This window comes from Passer domesticus, chromosome 3, assembly GCF_036417665.1.
Source record: "Passer domesticus isolate bPasDom1 chromosome 3, bPasDom1.hap1, whole genome shotgun sequence".
NCBI classification, from domain to species: domain Eukaryota; kingdom Metazoa; phylum Chordata; class Aves; order Passeriformes; family Passeridae; genus Passer; species Passer domesticus.
The window spans coordinates 56413866-56439072 of record NC_087476.1 but is presented as its reverse complement, the minus strand read 5'-3'; the positions used below and the strand labels follow the sequence as shown (position 1 = coordinate 56439072).

General features: G+C 41.8%; 1 protein-coding gene and 1 long non-coding RNA gene across 6 annotated transcripts in view; one reads left to right on the top strand and one right to left on the bottom strand.

Annotated features, from left to right (window-relative positions):
• The first annotated feature begins 655 nt into the window (after positions 1–655).
• SLC2A12 (solute carrier family 2 member 12) overlaps positions 656–25207 on the top strand; it is a 31470-nt gene continuing 6918 nt past the window's right edge. For 2 of the 5 annotated variants that reach the window (XM_064413230.1, XM_064413234.1), the window contains exons 1-2: positions 661–892; positions 8306–9622. In XM_064413230.1, coding sequence (XP_064269300.1) covers positions 826–892; positions 8306–9622 — 1384 coding nt within the window. In that variant the 5' untranslated portion in view covers positions 661–825. Of the gene's footprint in view, positions 893–8305; positions 9623–16056; positions 19159–25207 lie in introns of those variants that run through there. The other 3 variants (XM_064413233.1, XM_064413232.1, XM_064413231.1) reach the window with 3 other exon arrangements.
• On the bottom strand, positions 19285–21546 carry LOC135296643 (uncharacterized). Its single transcript, XR_010358675.1, has 2 exons — positions 19893–21546; positions 19285–19558 (listed from the first exon to the last, which is right to left on the bottom strand). It is a non-coding gene; the product is annotated as an uncharacterized LOC135296643 (long non-coding RNA).

Below are 25207 nucleotides of genomic sequence, written 5' to 3'. Positions count from 1 at the left end.
ACTGCTGCCACAGAAGCAAGCAAGGATGGAGTGACTCCCAGCAGCAAGCAAAATCAAGTCCTTGACTCAAATAATTGTCATGGAAAAGAGGGTGGCTTGCCCTGCATTTGCTTGTAAAATATCATGTGCATCTTTGCCACGTAAAGTCCTGGTTCCTACTATCACAGGCTGCAAGAGGCTGCCATGGTTGTTTTCCTCTCCACTACTTCTCACCATAATTTGCTCATAAGTTGCAAGAATGAAGTGGTGCCGTGTCTGTGTGTGTGTGTGTGTGTGTGTGTGTGTGTGTGTGTGTGTGTGTGTGCTCAGTGCCCTAACTTTAGCTGACAGAGGAAACACTTCAAACCCTCCCCTTCAGTGTGCCTTCTCTGCTAAAAGCCTGTGCGTATGAGCACAGGGAGAGGAGGAAAAGAGAGACAGGAAAAAGAGAGAGACCCCCTGTAAGTGAATGAGTAAGGAATGTGCATGGAGCTGTGCATGGATAGATGTCTGATGTCTCAACTATTTGTTCAAAGGCAAAAGCAATACTTCCGACAGACGGCCCTCCCCTCGCCTGCAATAGGCTCCCCAGAATAGCAACAGCCTGTGTCACTGCAAAGGGCAAAGCCTTCTGAAATAGCAACAAAGTTGTTCACGAACCACTTTGTGGTTTGCATTTGGTTTCAGCCAGCTTCAGGAACTTGTTGCCATGAGGAAAACAGCCTGCCCTTTGCTGTGCGGCCGGGGAAGGAGCGCGGCGCTGTGAAGTGCTCCCGCGCAAGGTGCGAAGGGGCAGTGCTGGTACCTGGGCAGAGCACGGAGGAGCTCAGCCAGCAGAGGCAGACCATGGGCGCAGGGGAGGATGAGGAGCGCAGCCGGGGCTGCAGCCGCTCCCGGCTCCCGGCTGCAGCAGGTAAGGAGGCAGGAGCTGAGTGCCAGCTCTTGGATAATGCTCGGGCCAGGGGGAGAGCGGCCCCAAAGCCCAGGGACTCCCGGGACGTGCCTTCTCAGTTTCCAAAAGTGCGAGAGGGGAACATGTGAGTAAGGACGGGGAGTGCCAGCTGGAATTTTGAATGAAGGTTTGTGTGATACTTTCCCTAAAAGGCCTTGGTCCTACTGCTCGTGTAGGTGCTGTCTGTTGTGTAAATAATTTTCCTTTATGAAGATCAGCCATCTGAAAGATAGGAGAACCTGCTGCCCTCTAACAACAGTGGTTTGGTCCTTGCACACTCATCCCTTTCACCGGCGTGAGTGGAGGGAGTCCAGGCAGGCACTGCACCTGTCCATGCAGGGCAACAGGTCAGGGTGAGGGGACAGGGTCTCCCTCCTGTTTTTACTTCCCTAGCATTTCAGGAAGAAACAGGGTTTCTGTGCTGACAGCCTCAAAAATTAGCTGTAACTTTTATTCTGCAATAAGTTTTTAAGTGCAGAAACTGAATTTCATAGCTCTTCATCTTTGCTGTCCTACCCAGCCAGTTTTTTCAGTTGCAGCATGGTTTTGCATTTTCAAACTCTTTCCCAGATGATAAGATGAAGGGGATAATGTCCCACAATCATGATATTTCTCAGCCACAAGGCTTATTATGCCTTATTAAAAGCTGTACCCAAACAGGACAGCATGGTAATGAGCCAGAAATGACAATGTCCCAAGGAGATTTTGTTCACTTTGAGGAATGATTAATACAAGAAAATATTCAGAAACCATAGGCACAAATGCTTTGTTGGAGTGTGATAGTGATCTGTCAAGCAATGTCTCCTGATACTGGAATCAGAGGTTAGCCATGACCAAGAACAGAAAGTCAGTAGGTGTGCAGACACATTTAACATTGCCTTTGGGACTGAGGAGAGCAGTGCAGATGGTTATAGGACAGCAATAAACAGATAGCAAAGTTTCTGCAGCACATGGGTTAAGGTTAGAAGAGTACATGCAAATTGCACATCTGTCCTTACCCTCAAAAATCAAAGCAGTAACCTGAGAAATATATCATTACATAGTTAGAAATTAAAAGAACTTGTTGATTCTTACTAGAAATGAACAAAACAAAACCCAAATACCATTTAATGTAATGAGGGGACAGGCTGCCTCTTGACATAGTGAAATTACATAGCAGAGCAGTAAGAGGGGACATAGCCATGCTGGGTCTGTCTGGGATCTGCATTCCCTGTCTTTCCATCATTGTCAGGGGGCTTTTGTTAATGAAATTGAATATTGTTTACAAAGTACATTATGGCTTATGCTGTACAAAGTATTCAGTGCTTCCCACCACTGGAGGAGTTTAGATGAGTGGTACATTTGTTTCCTTCGACCTTCTCTTTTAGTTCAATTTACAAAGTATTTGTTTTGGCTTTGCCTTTCACATTTGCGTGGGAGGATTCCCATTTGTCAAATGATTGTGATCCCACATGGCCTTGATATTATTTTTAGTAGGTCAGATGTATTCTAGCTAATAGGAGAAATGTACCCACTGAGCAGCTACTGGATCTAAAGAAACCTCAGGTGTTGGAATAGAGCAACAGGGTGAGATATATCTCTTTATACCCAACAATTGGATGAGCTAGAGAAATTGGCTGTGGCAGCACAGTAAAGATCATGATAACATGAAAATGGGAAAATTACCTTTTATGAGACACAAAACCATGGTTTAATTATGCAGCAATTTCCAATACATGCCATCAAACATTTATCCTAAAAAAAAAAGATCCTCATGTTACACACTTCAGCAAATATTGTTTAATGACAGCTTGGGAAATTTAAATACTATATCCCTTGAAAGACACACTTTTTGCATGTCAGACAGCACTCAGGTGGAAAACAAATACGTTATTAGAGACAGCTTAAAATTTTCAAATACAGATGCTATAGTTTTAAAATTTATTGTAGATAAAAGTAGAAATAATTCTATTGAAAAAAAGAGATATTCCATGCTGTGGATTTATATCTAGGCAATGCATTCAACTCATTAGGGTTTTCTATCCTGTGCTTATTGACCAATGGTTGACAGAACTTGAATTCAATTTCCAAAGGTCTAAAAAGATCAAAGAAATTACAGTGATTTAAAGAACTTTCCTGACAGGAAAATACTTTCCTTCCCTTCCAAACAGAGATGTTTCTCATCTCAGATTAAATCAAAGTAAACAGAAGAAAGTAGCATGGTGGAAGAGACTGATGAGTCTCCTCCTTTCAAAATAGATATATTTGCACCAGTTACATAAAGTAATATCCCTACTCCCTTCCCAGCAGTTTTCTCTATGCACCCTGAATGATCTCCTGGGAGAAAGCAAAGAAAAGCTACATCATAGAAATCTCTGTCTGGACTAACATGGAGCATGATACTGCCAAACTAATCTGGAAAAGGCTCCTTTCCCATATCTCTCCCTCCCATTAGGTGGGTGAAGAGTGCTGTTTCCCAAATCAGCCTGCTTGCAGATCTTCCCTGATCAATTATCCATAATGCCCGTAAAATACATGCACAGACCAAATACTGTGCCTTTGGAATGAATGTATTTTCCCAAATATGTGCTTGAAAGTGAGTAAAGGGGCACACCCTTAGTACTTGGCCCCGTCCAGCCTCATCGTCGGTACACTGTGCTGCTGTACAACTGCAGTTGGTCTCCTTTTCAGGAACCAAGCATAAACACTTCCAACAAATGTTCTTAAAGATAGGTTTGTTTGCCAAGTAGGGCTGCTTTTGGCTAGAACAAAAGTTGTGAGAAACCACTTTGTTTACATGGGAAACTGGAGAATAGACTTTCCAATCACTTGTCACATACCAGCCACACACTCATTAGCCATGGTGTTAGTGGCAGACAGAAGGAGAAAATTCTCTGGTAGCTATCATTAAAATATTTTATTCCCCTGGGCTGTACACTGCCATATGTTCTGTTGGCATCTCATAAAAATAAGAGAAATATATGTATAAATATATAAAGAAGCTTTTTGTTAAAAAAAAAAAAAAAAGGAATGCCTAAGAAGTGCCAGCAGCATCATTCAAAGTGACACTTAAAAGGATTGTGAGTACAACTACTGCAACATTTTTTATCTGGAAATGTTAAAGCAAAACATATGCTGAAGTCAGAGGGAATTTTGCCTAGAGGAAGGTCATGAAGGGAAACTCAGCAGAGATTTCAAGGTTTAACTCAGCAGGCAGTGGTGAGCAGGCAAGTTTTGGGTACCCCAGTTAAAACAAAACCTCATGGTGATACAACAGTGTTTTTCAGTGGAATAGTGCCTGTAAGAGACAAGAGACACTAAGTTAAATACTGACTTTGTTGCTGCTAATGCAGAAGGACAATGTGTCTCCCTCTGCATCACGTCAGGATCTGCTTCTCATTCAGAGGTGCTCTAGTTACAGCCCTCCACTATTTCTGTACAACTGTGGGTATGTGTCACTGGACACATGAAGAAGGATACCAGCTGACCTAGTAAAAACAAAAAAAAAAAAATAAACATTAAGACATTGATCAAGTTGCTCTACTTGGAGAAGCAGTAAATATATGGGCTTGAATGCTTCCCTATCAATTCCCAGGTGTCCAATCTCTACATCCAGCTTGCACAGACTCTCAGACTAAAAATAAATAACCATCTCAGTTTCTCTGATCCAAGGACCACAGGCTGATATGAGCACAGTTTGGATTGTAAAGAACAGTGCTCTGGTGGTGGACTCTATCAAGATATTTGACATGACACTCTCATTCAGAAACTGAAAACATACAAAAATGGCACTCCCAACATTTTAAGAATTAAGAACTATGCAGGACACAGACTTCAAAGTATCAATAGAGTACACTGTCCATGCTGCTGTGTTTCTGCTGAAGAGCCTAAAACTCAGTTTTTGCCCCTCTGTTACTTACCGTTCTCAGTTTCTTGGAAGAAAATAATAGCAGATTACTTAACAGGGTGATAAAGGTGATGGGTGATCAATAAATGGGACATGCCACTGGCTGAACGCAATTTGGATGCCTTGGCCTGCTGACTGCAAGTGAATGTGCTGTCTGGGGTTCCTCTCTGCTAACTTTAGACATCTGCATCTGAGCAAGCCACACAGTTTCCTTTTATAGGCAATGGAGGGAAGTCGGCATCCGCCCTAATTCAGACGTCTAGAAGTGCCTGTTTTTCTCAAGTGGTTACAAGAGAAATCTAGAGATGATGTAGATGTCTCACAGTTAGGTAAGTTGAACCCTAATACCAACAAATGTAAAGTGATTTGCATTCCTCATTAGGATAAAACGAAGCAGGCCATGTTTAAAGGCAAGGCAGTTCCTTGGAAAGAATCCAGTCAGAAAAGAAGTAGGTTTCTCTGAATGATAACCAGAAGATAAGCTTCTATACATGTCTGTGAGAATCCTTGGACAAGTAGAGAGAGAAGTGTCCACCAGGACTGAAAAAAATTATGCCAAGTTTCTCTTTGTCACTATGTAATCACTGCAGGAACACTGGGTCCAGATCACAATTTACTGAAGAACTTGGTGGTCTGAAAAAGTTCAGAGAACAGAGGTTTAAATACTTAAGGGATTGGCGAACTTGTAAAGCCTCACAGGGTAAGTAGCTAAAAAAGGAAATGTCTGTGAGATGACCCAATGACAGGCTATAAGTTTGTACTTAGAACACAGTTAAGTGTGGGGAAATGGAGAATGGGATCTAATGGCTGGAAGCTAAAGTTGCAGAAATTAAGTCTAGAAATTATTTACAGATAACTTACAGTGAAAGCAATTAACCATTGGGATGACCTATGACTTAAAGTCATTGGTTTTCAGTAATTAGACATTTTTAAATCAAAGCTGAGTCTTCTAAATCACCTGGTTCAGATAAAACGTAACTGAAGTGTGTCTGAAGGATCATGTTGTGCTGTTTGTGAGTGTCAGACTGGATAAAGACAGTGCTCTCTATCCATAATATATAAATTGAGGTAAAATCCTACATTAAATATATGTGGCTCAATGATTAAAATATTCAAGAGATATTCAAGAAAGCACAAACATCAGCACTGAAGAGTAGTTTGGGCAGAGCACTGCAATCAAATTAGCAGTTTAGTTTCTCATGTGCTCATTCCTTCAGCACAACACTGTGTTGTTATCAGCCCAGATTCCCAGCCAGGATTCATTGGAAGGGTATATTCTCCAGATACAATAATATACAGCAAGCAGGCAACTCAAAAGTATAAAGGGGAAGGAGAAATTATGTTTTGCAATGATAAAACAAATACTGCATGTGTGCATTGCAGGATGCAGCACAAAGCAGCTTGGCTGTAGTCAGCAGTACTTCCACTGAAGTACTGTTCAATGGGTGAAGGAAGTACAGCAGGACCTAACCCATGCTTCTATTTAAAAGAAGTGAAATTATCTCAGATAGTGCAGATATAAAAGAAGAAAAAGCTTTAGAAATATTAACAGATATGAACAACAACAATATAAAAAAGATTGTTCTATCACTGGAGCATTTTGCATATTTGTTTCTGTTGTTTTCTTCAAGATGTTCCATCTCCATTCCCAATAAATCTACCATCCGCCCCCACCTTCTGAAAGACTTTTCACAATAATCCCATTCCCCCTGCGTCCTTACAACCCATCAAGACAAAACCATGTGCTTCTCCCCTGTCTCTTGTCTATCTCTGGTTTGCCAGCCACACCAGCTCAGTGGCTGAGTGAGTTGAGGTGCATTTGTTGCACGCAGCATCTCAGGGCTGCTGCTGTTTGGCTTCTGCTGTTTGGCTCAAAGTTAGGAGAGGTAATAGGTGATACTTATCTTAAGAGACTTAATGGGCCTGCCCATCTCCCCTGATCTCTGAGGCATTGCTTATATTCACAGTTGTACTGTGCTACTCTCCATGATAACCCATGTGCCTGTGGAGTGGCTGCAGGGTGGGGTGGTGGAATTGTTTGCTTCTGGGAGTTAGGACAACACAAGGTGGCTTGGGCTGCAAATGTGGCAGGGATCCTGCCAGCAATTTAGTAGGGTATGTGGCCACATGCCAGGGTCTGGGCCTGGGCTCTGGCACTGTTTACTTTAGCAGCGCAGATGTACTGCTAGGGCTGCTCTCCTTTTCTTTATTCAAGATTTGCTTTTGAAATGTAATATCCTCTATCAAATGGGGCTGATGCTCACCAATGTGCTGAAAATTATTGGCAAAGAACTCTGAGCAGTCAGTGTGATCAAAGGGCCTTAACGCCTTAGAAAAATGAGCTAAACATAAACAAACTCCGTCTATCATTTCTAATTAGACCATATACCACTCATTCCAGGAGAATTAACTAAATACGGACTCTGTTAGGCTGCAAAAGCCACCTCTCCTCCGACACATTCCATCTCTTTAACTAATTGCAAAATCAGAAGTTGATTTACTCTTTTCCTAGTTGTGTGGCAGCCAACATCATGATGCGAGGAAAATCATGCTGGGAGGAAGAACGAGACCAACAATAACAAATTGATATATTCCTCAAGGTTTAGGGTGCAAAAGGCTTCACAGTTAGTAGAATATGATCAGTCAAATCTATCTTGTAACAATAAACAATGAATCACAATTGTATAAATTGAGTTTGTTTTAAAGGAGAGATTCAAAGGCATATGATCTGCATTGTTTTCATCATCTGTTTCTTGTTCCTGACATTAAAAGCAATGCAAAATATTTGATCAAGATACTCCAAAGAATCTGAGTTTAGATGTGAGCAAAGCCCATAGAGTTCATGAGTTTACCTCAAAGATCAGTTTCCCTAGAATATCCCAGATACCTGCATCAGCCTGATGCTCACTGAATAAGTCTCCAGTTTGGCAAAGTAAAAACAATGGTACCAAGAGCTTTCATGTCATCCTCAGGCGAAACAAAGGAAATAATATGTGGTGAGGGAAAACTTGTTACTTATTTGAGTCAAGGTTGAAGCAGTTTGGCTGAGAAATTTGTGCTTTCCTTGCTCATGGTACTCTAGTTGAGTAGATGAGACTTTCTTTCTTTGTTTAGGAAAAACACTGAAAAATCTCAAGGCAAAAGTTGTTTTCTCACCATTTCTTTTTGCAATAATATTCTGAAATAGAAGGTTTAATTATTTAGCACCTGATCAAAACCTTATTGACTTTTGATCAGAAAGATAAGGGACACAAAGGTGTCAAAACTAAAGATTTAATATTAATTTGGTTTGGTTTTTTTTCTTTTCAGAAATAGCTTTTTATGTAAATAACTTTTATGTCACCACTGCTGCTGGTTGTGTACCTAACTGCTTTGCCTAAAAGTTACAGAGAATTTTTTTAAACTGGTAGATCAAACAAAGTTATTAATTGTCAGAATGTTGCAGAAATCACTCTTTCAAGGTTTTTTGTTTTATCCTCTTATTTCAGGTTGTGGAACATTCACCTTTCTATCTTCTGCCATTGCTGCCATAAGTGGACTTCTGATGGGCTATGAGCTGGGCCTTATCTCCGGGGCTCTTCTTCAGATGAGCAGCATTTTAACACTCTCTTGCAAAGAGCAGGAAGTCATTGTAAGTTCCCTGCTTTTTGGGGCCTTATTTGCATCCCTTACTGGTGGATTTCTTATAGACAGATTTGGAAGGAGACTTGCTATTATTATTGCATCATCTTTACTTGTGCTGGGGAGTCTGATTTTGCTGCCCTATGAATCATACGAGATACTCATTGTGGGCCGGATTGCCATAGGCATTTCCATATCATTATCATCAATTGCAACGTGTGTGTACATCGCTGAGATCGCCCCACAGCACAGAAGAGGCCTCCTTGTATCATTAAATGAACTCATGATTGTGATAGGCATTCTCTTTGCCTATATTTCAAATTATGCTTTTGCCAGCATATCTCATGGCTGGAAGTACATGTTTGGCCTGGTGATTCCATTAGGTGCTTTGCAGGCTATTGCCATGTATTTCCTTCCTCCAAGCCCTCGGTTTCTTGTGATGAAAAATAACGATGAAGCGGCGAGAAAAGTACTGGAGAGGCTACGGGAAACATCAGATGCTACTAAAGAGCTTACTGTGATTAAGTCTTCCCTGAAAGATGAACATCAGTATAGTTTCTTGGACCTGTTTCGTTCTAAAAACAACATGAGGGCCCGAATGCTGGTAGGGCTCACTCTAGTGTTTTTTGTGCAAACAACTGGGCAACCCAACATTTTATTTTATGCATCGACGGTTTTGAAGTCAGTTGGGTTCCAGAGCAATGAAGCTGCCAGCTTGGCTTCCACTGGAGTTGGAGTGGTTAAGGTGGTCAGCACAGTCCCAGCCACATTTTTTGTGGATCAAGTTGGAAGTAAAACTTTTCTGTGTATTGGCTCTTCTGTTATGGCAATATCATTGGTCACTATGGGCTTAGTGAACCGTAACATACATGTGAATTTAACCAAGGTCTGCAGAAGCCAGTCTCCAGAGGATTTCTCTCTCCAGAGACCAGGAAACTTCACTGTCACCAATGGGAGTCTCAAGGACCTCTTTGCTAGCATGGCTTCAACGGAAAGATTGTCATTTGATGTACAAAGCCCAGATGTTGCCAGGACAGGAGAACTGAACAGGACTGCCCCGGCAGGAGGCAAAAGCACAACAGGGTCTCATGTGGAGAGTGGGGAGGTTCCTGTTGTCCTGAAATGGCTCTCACTGGCCAGCCTGCTTGTCTATGTTGCTGCATTTTCCATAGGTCTTGGACCAAGTAAGTGTTTAATTTTTCTAACTGTTTGTAACTTAGATTATTAAGTGCTGGGATGACATGCTCAGCTTGGCATTAGGCAGTTCTTAAGTTGGGCAAAGCAGTGTTGTCTGCCAATATGCACTGGTATTGTCACACACCATCCTGGTAGGCCTGGCATGTACTTCTTAGGAAGAGGTCCTGCTCCTTAAGGCCAATGACCTGATCTCCCTTCTGTTCACTGTAATTAACTGGTCCCTCTTCAGTAATTTACTGCTGTTAGCTTTGTACAGCAAAAATTATGGAGCCCCTGGCTATCTTTCCTCTTTCTAGTCTATTGTGTCCTTCCACTGGGAAGGTTAGGATGTAGGCATTTGCTGCTGCTAGCTCCTAAACCCAAGATAATAATAAGCTCTGGACCTCTGTATGGTATGACATTGTCAAATCTACAAAATACCAACCTGTCTGAAGATCTGTCCTTCTGACTGTGTAATAGTCTTCAGCTATAGAAAACACATTCAAGGTACCATAATTCAAGAGCACGCTGCTCCATTGCCACTGCCTGGGTGGAACAACACAAGTGGGAAGACACTAAGGTGTGTTCCTGTACATCTGGCACTGTACTGCTGCATCTGCCATCACACCTGCATGGGTCTCACTCTCTCCTGGAGAGCATGTCTGTCATTCCAAGGGACTAAAAATTAAATCTTTTCTTTTGTTTTGTTTCAATAGGACTTGCATAATGTTGTACTTTGAAGGGGTTGACTTTTTAAGTCATTCTGCAAAACCCACATGCCCAGTCCATTATTTATTAACAGACTTCATGTGCTTTTGCACTCTGGCTCAAACTTGCATTGCAAACAAACTGTACTCTCCTGTACTATTATGATAAAAAGCTTGCCACAAGGATACAACCCAACAATTGCACTAACAACTACTCCCCTGCAGTATTTATTTATTTTAAACATTGCTCACAGTGTGAGATAAGCATTCATTGCCAGGGTTGCAAGCTTGACTGTGTTATTACAGCATTATTAATTCCCTTGAAGATTGTCTTGGGGCTGGGTTCTGCTTTCTGTGACATAGGTTCAAAACCAGGGATGAAACCCTGAAAAGAAAATGTTGCTTGAACTTTTATTTGGGCGTTTCAAACATATATTTAATGACCCTTAGAGTGGGGTCACATGTTCAGTCTTGGCCTCCTGCTGAAGTCTGCTTTCCTGGTGACCTGGCTGTAAATGGGTTCTTAGTCATTTGAGTTGGCCTAATGTACAGCTAATGAGAACAGTGTCTATTTTCTTGAGGGCTACAAAAACGGATGTGTTTTCCAGGCTGATCTGAGAAGTCTCTGGGGCCAGTGCTTGTTTTTTGACCTCTTTCCTGACTTGAGAGCTCAAATGCTTTCAAACAGAAAATGGGAAAGAACAGGCACCGTCTCAGCTCCATCATGGAGAAATCATGTATAAAGCCACTGTGAAGCAATTTGTACTGACAGATGCATTTGTCTAGCAAGTGAAGGCCAGACCTAGTAGGGATACAGGCATTTCAAGTTGCAGCTAAATCCTTTCAAGGCATTTTCCTGCCTTTAAAAGTGCACTGTTCAGTTAAAATTTTAGTTAAAAAGTGTAGAAAATGCAAGGGTTAGAGAACCAATAGATTATTGGAATCTTCAAAGGATCTATCATGCTTGAATAGTCTGGAATGGGATGCAAGGTTAAAATTTGTGTCTCATGTACAGTCTACAACATCTCCTGTTTGGAGCCCTAATCCCTGAATGTGTTTTCAAAACCTAGCTTTCTTACCCTCAGTGATCTTTTTTAGTGTAAAGAAAAAAAATTAGCCCCTCTGCTTATATAAAGTAAATAGTTTTAACATGGTTATGTTCTTCATCTCTAAATCTGGCCTGTGGTCTGGACCAGAGTTTTCAGTGGGAAGGAGGCATCGAGGCTGCACTTGCTGGCTGCTGTGTCCAGGCTGTGCCTGGGGCACCTGGGCACAGAAGCTCTGTAACACCTGCACCACTGAATTTTCAGTGGGAAACTGATTCTCAATGCAATGCCTGCCTCCATGCAATGGCTGGCTAAGGTGAGGGTGGTGTTGAGGACGCCTGTCTTTGTAGATCAAATCAACATCTTTTGGATGTAGAGCACAGAAGATCTTGCTCTTTTCCTTCCACACCACAAGGCCATTTCTGGAATAAATTCACCCACATTATTTTGAGTGCATGCTGCACTATGTTCTGTGGGGATAAAAGAGACTTTATGTAGAACCATTAGGAGATGACACACTCTTCACAGGAGAGATCACACAATCTGAGCTCTATCATCTTCTTTTTTAACTACTTTGTACTTTTTTTTTAGCCTTTTTATTTTTTTTTTATTCTGGTCAAAGTGAGTTACAATCCAGATTAGTGTACCAGACATTTATAAATTATTTCTCTTTTGTTGCCAAATTACATGAAGTAGATTGATTTTTTAAAATGAACTAAGCATATGCTAAATATATTTATTGCCTTTTATCAAAACACCCAGGCAGCACAGTGATGAGCATTCAAAAATAGACAGTGAGAGATAAAAGTCATTTTTGCATTACAAAAGAATTCACAGACTAGCAAGCATCTGCTTAGTCAATTTTTTGATTCTGGGGTGCTCTGTATTTATATTATCAGCCCTTACACAAGATAAAAGGGGTATTTCTGCTGCTGTGTTTCAGTTTAATTATGTTTGATGAACTGCAATTCAAGTGCTTGTTCACACTCAATTTCACACAATTATGAGGACGTTTTGTAGATGCAACAAATCAGTGTTGCATCACACCATGGAACACCACATGCCATTTCTCTTGGGGTGTTTGCAGAGGCGTTTCAAGGCATGCAGTCATTAGCTAAGGGGCCTTGCTTGACACCCCTGTTTGTCTTGGGTTACCCTTTGTCTGTGTGTCAGAAAGGACAAACAAGGATCAACAGTTCTCACGAGGGAGTGATGCCTGCAGAGCCCTAAAGAAACCACTCCCAGCTGCCGTATGAAGGGTGAGGGGTGTGAGAGGAGCTCCTGGTTTTTTGGCAGCACATGCTTGTAAAGGGAAGCATTGTAACCTGCTGTATGTGGACAGGGGAGGGACAGGAGAAGCCTGAGCCTGGCAGAAGCACTGCTATGCCTTTCACAGGAATCAGCGAGTGCAGGCTGATGAGACAAGTGTGGTGTGGACGTAGATCACCCAAGCTAAAATGTGATCACTCAGTGTGACCTTGGAAATTAATTTAACACAAAGGAAACACACAAATAATCTAATCAGGGCTATGACCATGCATGAACACTTACTAAATGACATAGAATTAATAGTTTCAGAGCATCTCATTTGCCAATTGCTGTGTTCAAACCATTTGAGAGGCAAAAACTAGACATCCTTTCTCAAAAAGAGGTGTCACTTCCTTCATTCACCACTGTGTGTGGTGCAACATGTTGGGATGCTGGAACAAGGAAAGCTATGCTCCTGGGATGTCAGACTTATTTTCCAAAATGAGGCTGTAAATATAGGATTCCTATGTTTGGATAGAGCGTGTGCAAGAGAGTTCTCTTGGTTAGCAACTGTAGGGCAGCTATAGCCTCTCTGAAACAGAGTGGGTGCCCAGAGCTCTCCTGCTCTCCTCACAGACCTGATGAACAAAATTCAGATGTCAGATTGCACCCATTACCAAAGATCTGCTTTTCTGCCTTGACCTTCTCCTTTTGTAGCATTTATGATCAAATACTAGCTAGGGGCAGCTTCCCCCAATATTTCTTGCATATCCCCCTGAGTGAGGTGTTCTCATCAGTAAGTAGCTGTAAGAAATACAGTAGCACCACACACAGGTATGCAGGGATGCAATGGGGTCTAGAGGCAATGCTCTTTATCAAAAAGAAGTCAGAGTGGCTCCAAGAAATCCTAGGCTGAGAAGCAGGTAATGCAGACTGATTCTGGACCAAAGAGTCTGTTTTCCCAGTCTGAATTTGTTCTTGCAAATTAAAGGCAAGTGAGCAAAACAGGGCTTGGGCATATTGTGGGAGTGAAGTTCAAAGGAATCCGTGAACATCTCAGGGATTTTTTGGTGTGGAATGAGGAACACCTTTAATGAGTGAGGGATGTCAAATGTATGCATTTGGACTGCATGCATGTCATTGGTGCTTTGCACAAGAGCTCTTCCTCTGTGAGTTCTTTAAACACATTTCTGTGTAACTGCAAAAGCATTTAGGCAGTTGGCCAGTGAACTTTGGGATAATCTGCTGGAGCAAATCACATCAGCTCTGCTGGCTTCATGGCATTTCATGCTGAGCATGCAGATGAAAATCCACAAAAACACCTACAAGTGAGACTGAGAGGCAATTTTGTGACATGAATCATCCTAAAAACTCCAAAATGTAGCTGTATAAAGTCCAAAGGTACTTACATCTTTGCCAACCTGGGACAAAGATGTTCTATTACTTCATGTCCTAGAGCAGCTGCCAGCTTTCTGTGCCTCTTCAAAGTCAAGGGATAAACTCTAGAGCTCTTTTCTTGGAGACAAATTCCTCTTTCAGGTGACAGCTTGGAGCTGCAGGGATGTCCCAGACCCAAGCACTTAGAGCCTTCTTTACACACAGATTGCTGTGGCCACAGCACACCCAAGGCAAGTCAGTGTCTGCAGCTGGAGAAGTGTTTCCTTGGTTTCAGGGTTTGGCACAAAGAAATACCTTTACCTTTCCATGTAGATATAAACATAAAAAAATATTTTTAACATACTTATGGTCAGCATATTAAGTGCATAACCAGGTCTTGGAGGAGGAGTTTAGAGCTTACTTCAAACCCTTATTTTCCATGTCAGTGTTGCAGTCCCATTGAATCATAGCTCCCATGAGTGGGTGCTTGTAGGCTTGGCAGTACTTTGGTATTACTAAATACCTGTTAAAGAATTAAATTAAATCTCCACGGGAAGCCTTCTCAGGCTGGGATATAATGGCCTCTGCAGCCATCTGCTATCCTCAGCCACCAGGTGAACATTTCTGATTGGAAAACTGGAAAAAAATCATGTGCTCATCACTCTTTCTTCTTAGCTCCTGAAGTGATTACATTACCTGCAAAATAGGAGACCAGCTGACTCCTGGGAGCAGCACGCCAGTGCCCAGGGCTGTGAGGTCCAGACTCCCAGTGGATGCAAAGTATGTCTGCAGGGCATGTATGAGGGGAGGGTGAGCCACAAAATGGGGACATTGCAGTTTTGGGGACAGTGCTTCCCCCCAGGATGGCTCTCTGATGGACTCTTAGCCACTCACTCACAGCCACCTCAGATGAATGCTCCTCCTGCATTTGGGGATCCCTAACATCTCCTTTCTCTCCTTGTGTGGATGCAGAGGCATTTAGAGAGGCAGATTCAAAGTTGTTGGAGCAGGCACAAGAGAGGATAGACACAGGTGAACAAGCCAGGGGCTTGTGGTCACTACAGTCACTTCCTTTACCTTTGTCCTAATGCAGGGAAGGCTGGCAGGCCACCAAGCCTGCCTTCGTGTTTTACTAGTTTCACACTGGTTAAATTCCTCCCACATGAAAGACCCAGGATTGTGTCTTTGTGGTCCCCAGGCTGCGTTCCCCCAAGATGGTGCAGGGACTGTGGTTTCCAGCAAGCCTTACTGTGATGCACCATCTTGCTGCTGTGGGAGCTGTCTGTGTGGATCATCAGCCCTGGGAGGAGCAAAACCCATGCAGAGAAGTTGGTAAAGACAAGTCCCTAGTGAAGGCACACCTTAAGAGCAAATTTTTACTGCTGAAAGTGTAGTTTAGGATGATAGATGTCTATTTCTAGTTTAAATCTACGCAGATTTGCCATATTGAGTATATCTGAGTTAAATTTATATCAGCTTGAATGAATACTTTAAAACTGAGATAATTTGTACCTAAAATGGAACAGATGTTTCAATGTGTTTGGGAATCCAACTGATGCAGGAGCCAGATTCCTCAGATTATCCAAAAAGGCTAATATTTTCTCCACCAATGGGGGCTTTCAGATCCCCACTCTCTTACTCAGGGCATGGTGTGAATAAAACCAAGGTTGTGAGTTCAACCCCTGTTCGATCCCTGTACAGGCCACTCACTCAAAAGGTGGACTCAGTGATCCTTGTGGGTCCCTTCCAACTCAGCATGTTCTGTGAAACCTGTGAGATCTGTGACCTTTCCTTTGGCACAATGCTCCCTTCCTTACTGGCTGTTAAAGGAACTTTAGGATGACCGGGAAACTAAATTAGACAGCATTCCACATGCAGTATGTTTTAACTTTTGGTAAGCCCTGAAATGGTCGTGCATTTGGACTAGACGACCATTGTATGTCCCTTTGTACTGAACTATTCTATTCTATTCTATTCTATTCTATTCTATTCTATTCTATTCTATTCTATTCTATTCCATTCTCATCTAAAAACTCATTTGTTTTCTCTGTGTCTTATTGTGAGCTGTTGCATTTAAATGCAGCTTTAAACCAGTGTTGGAGAAAGTCGGGAAGAAGGAAGAAGGATCAGGCAAGAAAGATCAAGGAGGTTGGATGAAAGCTGAAGGGTTCACAAGAAAAGTGAAATCCATGGAGGTGAAGAAGGAAGTAATCCATCCTCAGTCCATCAGTGTCTTTCTTATACAATCTTGAGTGGTTTGTGGTGGTCTCTATGTGTTTTATTGGATTAATCAAAGCAAGACCCAGAGCTGGAACACTGCCATAAGGCCCAGAGAACTATACTGGAGGCAGATATAGTTCCTTTGACTTTGGTCCTGTAATTGTTAGATTAACTGGCTACCTGAGTTAAAGCATGATTCACTAGCACAGTTAAAGGCTGAACCTTTTACGTGTCTTTCACCTCAGTCAGTAAATGCACCTGTAACAAAACCCAGAACAGCTGGTTTGACACGACACTGCACAGCCCAGGGACTCGATCACAGAGGTCATCTCTTGCCACCCTGACAATCCAGATTGCATGGGATGCTTTTTCCCTGCTCCTTAATGCTCTTGGGCTTAATCTTGGCCACCAAATGTTTGACCTGAAACCAGAAAATCTTGTGGGAATGAGAACTGTCCGTGTGGAAATCCTGAACTTTCCATGGACTTAGTTGGCTGTTCCCGTGTTTTGAAATATCATAAGCTTAATGGTTTTGCACTGTCTTGGAAAACATCGGTAAAAAATCAGATACCTAGAATTTGCCTCAATATCTCCTACATTAAAGCAGTATTTCAGGCTTCTAAAAGTATGTTGTATTAATTTGTAGTGCACAGGAATCTAATGTTAACAGACATTCATTCTCAACATTGCCTTGCATGACATTTGTTTACAATGTTTTATTTTTGAGTTTCTACATTTTCCCAGCAGCTGTGGCCTGACCTTATAATTCACAGAAATTAGAAGCTTCAATTTTATGATTTTTTTGTGGTTTATTTTGGAAAATAGGATAGTGACAGGGACTAAATCAAGTATTCAAAACTAATCAAGTGCTTAAATGCTATGTTGGAATTTAATGAAGATAATAAACCTTGGGAATATGCATGTTTCACTGAGAAACAGTACAGAAAGTCCTATTTCAGATAATAAAAAAAGTTTATCTTGGATTCTTTGTTTTATGACAAGATTCCTAGCACTGTTTATTTGTACTGAATCATCTTTTAATGCATGCATCCATGTGGTTTGAATATGACACTCCACGTGCTTATCTAGTCCATCATTCCTGTGCTATTCAAATGCTTCACATGGCCTCTATTTCACACTGTGTCTGTACTACCAAGCTGCAGTACAAAGGCAAGGCATACCAAAATGAAAAATAAAGCAAGGGTTGTAAATTGCCCACTTGCCCCATATAAAGTTCATCTGAAGCCTCTTGTAAACACATCGAGCTATCCCAGGAATAGGTTTGCCTTTTCAAAGGCTGATTGGTAGTGAAGTGCAAACCAATTTGAGATATTTTTGGATAGCTGGATATTAATTATAGGATTTCAAATTGCAGGAGATGCTTTCTAAAATATCAGATTAATAGATTTGTCTTATCTTACTTGATAAAACCTACAAATTTGGGGGGCTTTTGTAAGTGTCAAAAAGGTCATAAGAAGGGAAAATTGCTTGTGTGAGAACAAGACATGGGAATGTCAGTGGGAGCTTCTTAATTGCTTTATTATGTTATTGTATTTCAACCCCAACACTGAATTTAAACTGTATATTGAAATGCACCTGAAATGAGAAACATGATTTTCACTGACATTTATGTTCCTGTTTGTAACTCTAACATGTTAATGAGGGAAAGTGTTGGTGAATCAGGCCAAAGGCTTTGCCTTCTGAGAGACAGAGCCCTGGCTACTGTGAAAAGAGGGAGAGACCACAGCATGCCCCAGCCACTCTTCCTGTGTCTCTGCAATGACAGTGGTTCAATCTGCTGTTGAAAAGGTAGGTGACTTCCTGTGGTTTGGCATATTATGCTCCACTTAAAGAGGGATTTGAGTCAGTATCCTGAGCTTGGTGCTCTGCATAGTGTTAATATCTCTTTACTAATAGTTCTGTGTTAGTAAACCCATTGACACAAAGGTGTTGCTTAAGAGAAATGGAGCCTGTGCTTAAAATTATGCACAGTTTTAAAGTTTAGCTCATATTGGTTTTCTTAACCATGTTCTAGGAAATAAGGCCATTGTGATACTGAAATCTGTAAAATGTTTGCAGGTTGTCTGTCAAGCTTCGTAAAATCCAGTTTCCTTTGTGAAAGAGGGCTGGGGAAGAATTTTTTAGAGGCAAGCTGATCTTGGGCTAGCTTTGTGCAGAAACTAAAACTGTCAGTAGGACTTCAAGTGCAAAGTCAGTATTTTATGAACTTGTAAAGTTCATGAAACTAAAACAGGTATTATAAAATATGAGAAAATAGTTATGCTGAAAAGGTAAAAATGTGTAATCAATCACATAACTTGATGGCTCTGCTGAGGAAGGTGAGACTGTCAGCCAAACCACAGAGAGCACAGTAAGTCAGTGCATGAAGTCAGGAGACTGTTTCTCCCATGGCATCCAAGTTCTTGTGCCACACTGAGCTCTGGGAGGAAAGCCAGGAATATTTTCTCAAAAGGAAAGGGCATGCAGGAGGGCACCCAGCTTCTGCTGCCTTGGAAAATCGACCCTAAGTACAGAAAACTCTTATGGAAGATAAGTAAAAGACAGTTTGTGGTGGTTAAACCCAGAGCCTTCACACCTTCCTCCAGCAGCCACCAAGCAAAACGTGGGCAGCCATTTCCAGCAAGGAACTTAAAAAAAAACTGTATCACTACAGGCTTCTCACTAAATAAGTCACTATTGTAAAATGTTGTTTATCCTTTCTACTAGGAGTTTTGTGAGGCATGTGCACAAATAAAATCTCTGTTTTTCAAGAGCAAAGGCCTAAATTGCCCCCAGCTGCTGTGTCACAACAGGTATTTTCCGCTGTGCAACCCCTCAAGGACCACCAGTAGCCCTTGGGTACTGGAAAAACAGGTTCACTTATCCCACCCAACTGAGTAATTTCTCCTCTGCCTACTTTGTAGAAGAGAAATATGTGATAAGCTGAACTAATTCACACAGAACTTCCTCATGAATTAGAGCTTCTGGCTTCTGCAGTCATTCCTTTGCAAATGCCTCAAAGGATTATCCTGGATTCAATATTCTGAACAAATAAACACCCACAAATAGGAATACATATTTCAGGTTTTAATTAAAAGGCCTTTTTTGGATCGCAGTATATGTTTTATTATAGTAAGCATATTCTCCCTTTAAAGCTTTTTAAAATTTTTCCTTTTTCTCCCTTTTAAAAAAAAATCTTTTCCACCACTCTGCACGTTGTTCTGTCTTGATGGGAGAATTTGAGTGTCTACATAACAAAGGGTGAGAAAAATGGTGACTGTGATGCCCAGATGCAAACAGAATTTTCATCTCATGCATCAGTTCAAAACAACTTTCCTTAGGGTACCTGGAAATACATACAGACTATTACCATATCTGCCAACAACAAAGTTATGATGCATTCTTCTTTTTTAACTCCATATGGCAACTAAGTACCTCACAGCTGCTCGCTCACACTTTCCCCTGCCCTTTGCCCACTAAGGAGGAGAATTGGAAAAAAAAAAAGTTAAACCTCATGAGTTAAGAGCAGTTTAATAATAGAAATAAACAAACCAAAAGAACAATTCTAATTATAGTAATTATTATACCAGTAATACCAATAACTGTGATGAAAAGGGAAGAGGCAGAGAGGGAGACGAATAAAAAATGAGAAACAAGGGATGTACAGCACAATTGCTCACCTCCCACTGACTGAGGGCTAGACTTTTCCTGAGCACTGATCGGTGATTCCCAGCCAATCTTCCTAGTTTATAATCTGGGCATGATACTCTAGAACAGAATATATATTCTATATATAGTATAGAATATTCCTTTGGCCAGTTCCTTTCAACTGTCCTGGCCATGCTCCCTCCCACTTTCTTGTGCACCTGCTCACTGGGAATGGAAAACTGGGCGTAGGAAACTGAAAAGTCTTTGATTTAGGGTAAGCACCACTTAGCAACTAAAACATCAGTGTGTTGTCAACATTGTTTTCATACTAAATCCCAAACACAGCACTGTACCAGCTACTCAGAAGAAAATGGTCTTTCTACCAGCTGAAACAGAACAATTCTACTGATAGATTTTCTGCTGAGCACTTTTATTGGGCAAGATGGTCTGCAAATCACATCAACTAGAATTCTACCATTTCTAGATCCTTATGTATTTATCACTACTTGCCCAGTAATCCTTCAGATAGGGATCACCTCTAAGAAATCTCATTTGTGGCTAGTTTTTCCAGATGAAAATGAAGAGTAATTGAGGACCACTGAAAACAGATTTAAGAATATATTGAACACCTTGCATTTAAAAGGAAAGCCCATATGATCCATAGCATTTCTTTCAAGTTCATGGAGATGAAAATTTGAATAGTAAAACAAAACGAAAAAAAATCATTAAAATGCAGCCCTACAGTGTTGAGAAGGTTAAGGGAGGAAGGATCACTAGGAAAATCTGATGTGAATTGCATCTCACTGCCCTCCTTCTCAGAGCACAGATGATGGAGGTAATGTTTTGGAATCACTATCTTCCCTCAAACCCTTCTTGCTGCTCTATCATAAACTGGAGGAGGCATGAGTGATTTCAATGGCCCACCACAAAGTTCCTTAAAGAAACACATGGGAGTGCTCAGCCTGTCTCTTAGATAGTGATGAAAATAGTACAAACAGTGGGCAACAATTTTTATGTACTCTGATACAGCCTCAGAGAAAAAAAAGGATTAAATCCCATTTGTCCTAGTAATGTTACTCCAAGGAGTCAGCCTAAAGGGTTAACCATTAGAAACAGAATTGTGGTGTACCAGAAGAAAAGAAAAAGAATTTAAATTTGCTGCACCACATCAGCTCCTTCTAGATCATCAGTGGCATCAGGTATCTTGCAACCAGTAGTCTGCTGCTTGGAGAGAAGCACCTTGGCAGCCACAGAATTAAAGTACGTATTTATAGCCTTCATCTGCAGAGATCAGGATGCAGCCAGAGGCATAAGATTAGCTGAGGCTTCTCCTGACTCCCCCATAGCTCAGCAATACAGTAATTCCACTCCTTTTGATGGGCAGACAGAGGGTAGGACTTGACCCTCTCAGGCTGGCTCTCTGCTGGCAGCTTCCATGCTCTCCAAAGCAATATAGCTGCACATTGGCTCTGTATTTGCCAGATATTAATTTTGAGCAGCCATTTCAGTTTCATATTATGGGGCAGAGCCAGAGAGAAAGATATCTCTTGTTAAGCAAGGTCATAGGTTGGTGACTGGTCATAGGCCAGTCACAATCATCTACTTTGTCCTCTTGCACAAAACTGTGGGGCAGAGCATAAGTCCACTTTTTGTATATCCCATCTCCTTTATCTGCTTTGGAAAGGGACCAGCTCCCTCCCACCCTCTCCTTTTTTCCACTTTAAGCATCCCTCACTTTTGCCAGCCCCCCCGATGACTTTCACTGGATCTTCTGTGCAAGCCTTTGCCAGAGTTACATTATGTGGGTGCTTGGAGCCCTGCTGGGACAGTGCTGGTGTGTGACAGCAGCATATGTGTCCCTCCAGCCCAGCTCTGTCCCAGTGTCCTCTCAGGCACACACCTCACCGCCACCACATATTCTGAAGGCTCCTGCAATCCCCTTTGATGCACAACGTGCCCTTTGATATCAAGATCAGCTTACTGCTGAACCTGGCCTTTAGTGGGAAGTGGTGGCCACCTGGCTATTTCTGGGGATACTCAGAAAAGCCAGAAGCCAGGAAAATGGAAAACCTGTTTGGTTTAATAAACCTGGAATAAAAATCAGGTCTTGGGAAAGCCAGTCATTGGCCAAGTCATGCCAGTCCTGCCATCTCATGGCAGCTTTGCAGTGACTTGTTTGCATCCTTCCCTAGCACCGATCATTTGTTACACACTCTTAGATGGTCTGTCTGTTACTTCATGGGGTAATCCCTTCCTTATCTTCACCTGGACCTTGTTTTGTTAGCAACACAGGCTTCCTTTTCAAAATATAAAGTACTTCTGCCCACTTCCCTCCTAAGCTGTAAGTCCAATTAATCACTTTCCAGAGCTTATATACTTCAGAAGCCTGAATTCTTTCAAGTATTGCAATGACCATTTTCTGAATCTCACCATAAAGAATTTGATCTCACACAATGCAGGTACAAGAAAAAAAATGCTAAGCAACAAATGAATACCAAGGGAATCTAATATTTCACTAATAAGAGCTGCTGAGCAGCTTCCAATTTGCTTCTACCTCCTGGCAGCAGGAAAAGGTCAAAACAAGGACGTTTTTCATTCGTGTACCTCACTTGAATGTTGAGCACCCTAAAGCTCACGGTACTTCTCAGTTATTCTCAGATTTTTCTGCTTCTCTGATGTATGTTAATTTCTCTTTTTAAAATTTATTTACTGCATACCAGTAAATAAAGAAGTAAGGAAATAAGGAAGTACAGAAGTAAGGAAGTAAAGAAGGAAGATGTCACATGAAGTTTGAGATGTTTCTTTGCTTACAGCCCAGGTATAAAGTTCATTAGTTTGGCCATGTTGGCTCAAACAAAAAGTCCACTTAATCAGTGTGTTACCCTGCCTCCAACCATATAACCTACAGCCAATAACAAGTGCTGAGAGACAATGCAGAAGAAGAGGCCCATGCAGCATGCACAGTTGTATTCTGCCTATCTGTAGTTTAGAAAACTTCAAGAAAAATATTGAGGAATTAAACATTTGGCTGCCTGATGATGATATTGCAAGTAACATTTCAGCAATCATACTGTGGTTTTTTGTTTTTTTTTTGTCTGGGCACAATGTACACCTTTTCTAAAGACACTTTCCTATTTCTAATAGTTTTCTTCATTCAGTAGTTTATCTGTGCTGAGCTATTTCTAATTAATTTGGTTGTATGTATATTTTAAACCTTCAACCATGTAGTTTAAACATCCTCTGGAGCACCATGGAAGCCCTTACCCTGATCTTTATACAAAGGGGAGTTATGTTAGTATTGTTCTCCTTTCAAAACAAAATGTGGTAGACTTTTCTCTTTCTACAAGAATATTGAATTTTAAATGTTATTACCAGTGTAACAAAGCATCTTGCTCGTGGTTGCATCTTGAACTACCCAGGCTCAGCACTGAAGCATGATTTGCCATTTTTCTCTCATTAAACATCCAACAAAGTGCTTAAAGGAACCATCATCTCTGGTATGTAAAATGTACTCCCAGCACTGTGCTCAATTATGCATGATTTATTCAATCTTAATGGGACTAGCTGAAATCTTCCCTTACTATTCTGTTTCCTGCTCACTCAGCCCCTGTGACTTTGTTTAGATGTGGATGTCACCATCCTGGTCATGGGGCTGTATATTATATCTGAATCCTCTTCTCTTTCCACTTGGGCAAGGAATATCAGGCCATCTAGTTTCTGTGATATTTAATGAAACAGTTAAGCTCTCTGAGCCAATGCAGTATTCCTGTCTGCATTTGCAGTGTGTGTTGTTTTCTCTATATTGTACCACGATAAAGGACCATTAAGCTGCACAATTTTTCTTAACTGCTGTCAACACACAACAGACTGTGGGTCAGCAAAGGTGAGTTTCTGCCTGCAGCAACAAACCCTGCAGTTGTTGAATCCAGCACAGAGAATCATGCTGCCCAGCCCTTAGCCTCATCTCTTGCCTACATCTCACCTGGGGATCACCAGCTCTTTTCCCATCCATTCCACTGACACCAGCCAGGGGTGGCCAGAGCAGACTCTGAAACCTACAGAGTGTGTGCAGTGTGATTGCTATTGCAGCATCCTTTGGAAATACTGCTGGATTACACAGCAGATGGGGGCTGGGGGATGGGGGGTGGTATTTAGATCCTCTTTTCAAGGACAGGCTGATTTCCCCTGCAGAATGCCACTGCTTAGGCTGGGGAAGGCAGAGCACACGGGGGGCTTGGCAGCGACTTTGGGAGCGTGAAGGTTAAATTTCTGCAGTGTGTGTGCACAGCACAGAAGGCAGCAGCAGTCATTATGAATGGGAGCCTGAAACTGGCTGCTGGCTTCCCCAGAGCAAGTCACATCCCTGCCATACCTTCAGCAGCTGCTGCTTTTTGGCAAAGCTACAAATAGTAAACACAATCCCAGAGAGGTGCTAAAAGCAAAGAATCGATGGTTATTGCTGCTTCAGCTTGGGGAAAGGAGTAAATAGACAGTAGTGTCAGATTTCTACAACTGCTCTTTCTCCCAGAGGAATGAGCTTATCCACTCCTAAGCAGAGGTCAGGGCCATGCCAGCGGGTGTAGCGACCATCAGCAGACATGAAGAGCAGTCCTGGTGTTTTTGTGGCATCTGTCTAAACTAAATAAGTGGTTGCAATAAAAGCAGCTAACCACTATTACAGCTGATGCAGATCCTCAAGTATTTTGGTTTCTTAACAGGAAAACAACATGATTCAAACCTCCAGACGAATTATCAGTTAGGCTGAAAGGGCCAGTCTGTTGGAAAACTGCACTGGAGTACTGGAGTTGCTGCAACGCCACACATTTCAGCTGCACCCCATCCTCCAGTGCCCAGAACACTGCTTTGTTATGCCCAGCAGAAAGTGGGTTTGGATTCTTTCAACCTTTATTTTAGTTCTAATGTGATGGTAAATGTCCCTTTTGCCAGATTTTGATGTGTAACACTTTTTGCAGCTGAGCTTTTGTGCTGGCTGGCAGGCTGTCCTGTGGAGATGAACTGCAGGGGCTGTGAATGCACACCTCAGAGTGGCTCCTTTGCCTCTTACTTACTTGCTGCTTTGCTTTTCAGCTCCTGAAATGTTGTGATTAACAATACTAGTTTCAATAGCCCTGGTGCTGAGGGCGTGCTGAATACAATCATGACATCCCCATGACTTTGCTCAGGTGCAGGGCTAGCTGCCTTCTGCCTGAGAAGTCAGTTCACTTCTTCTTTGTTCCAAATTTGTCTGTAGGCACACCATAGAATCCACCAAGGGTGCTTCTTTACACCAACATTTGTCTTGTCAGCAGCAAGTGTGTGAAAGCTTGACATGATCCAAGTCATAAAA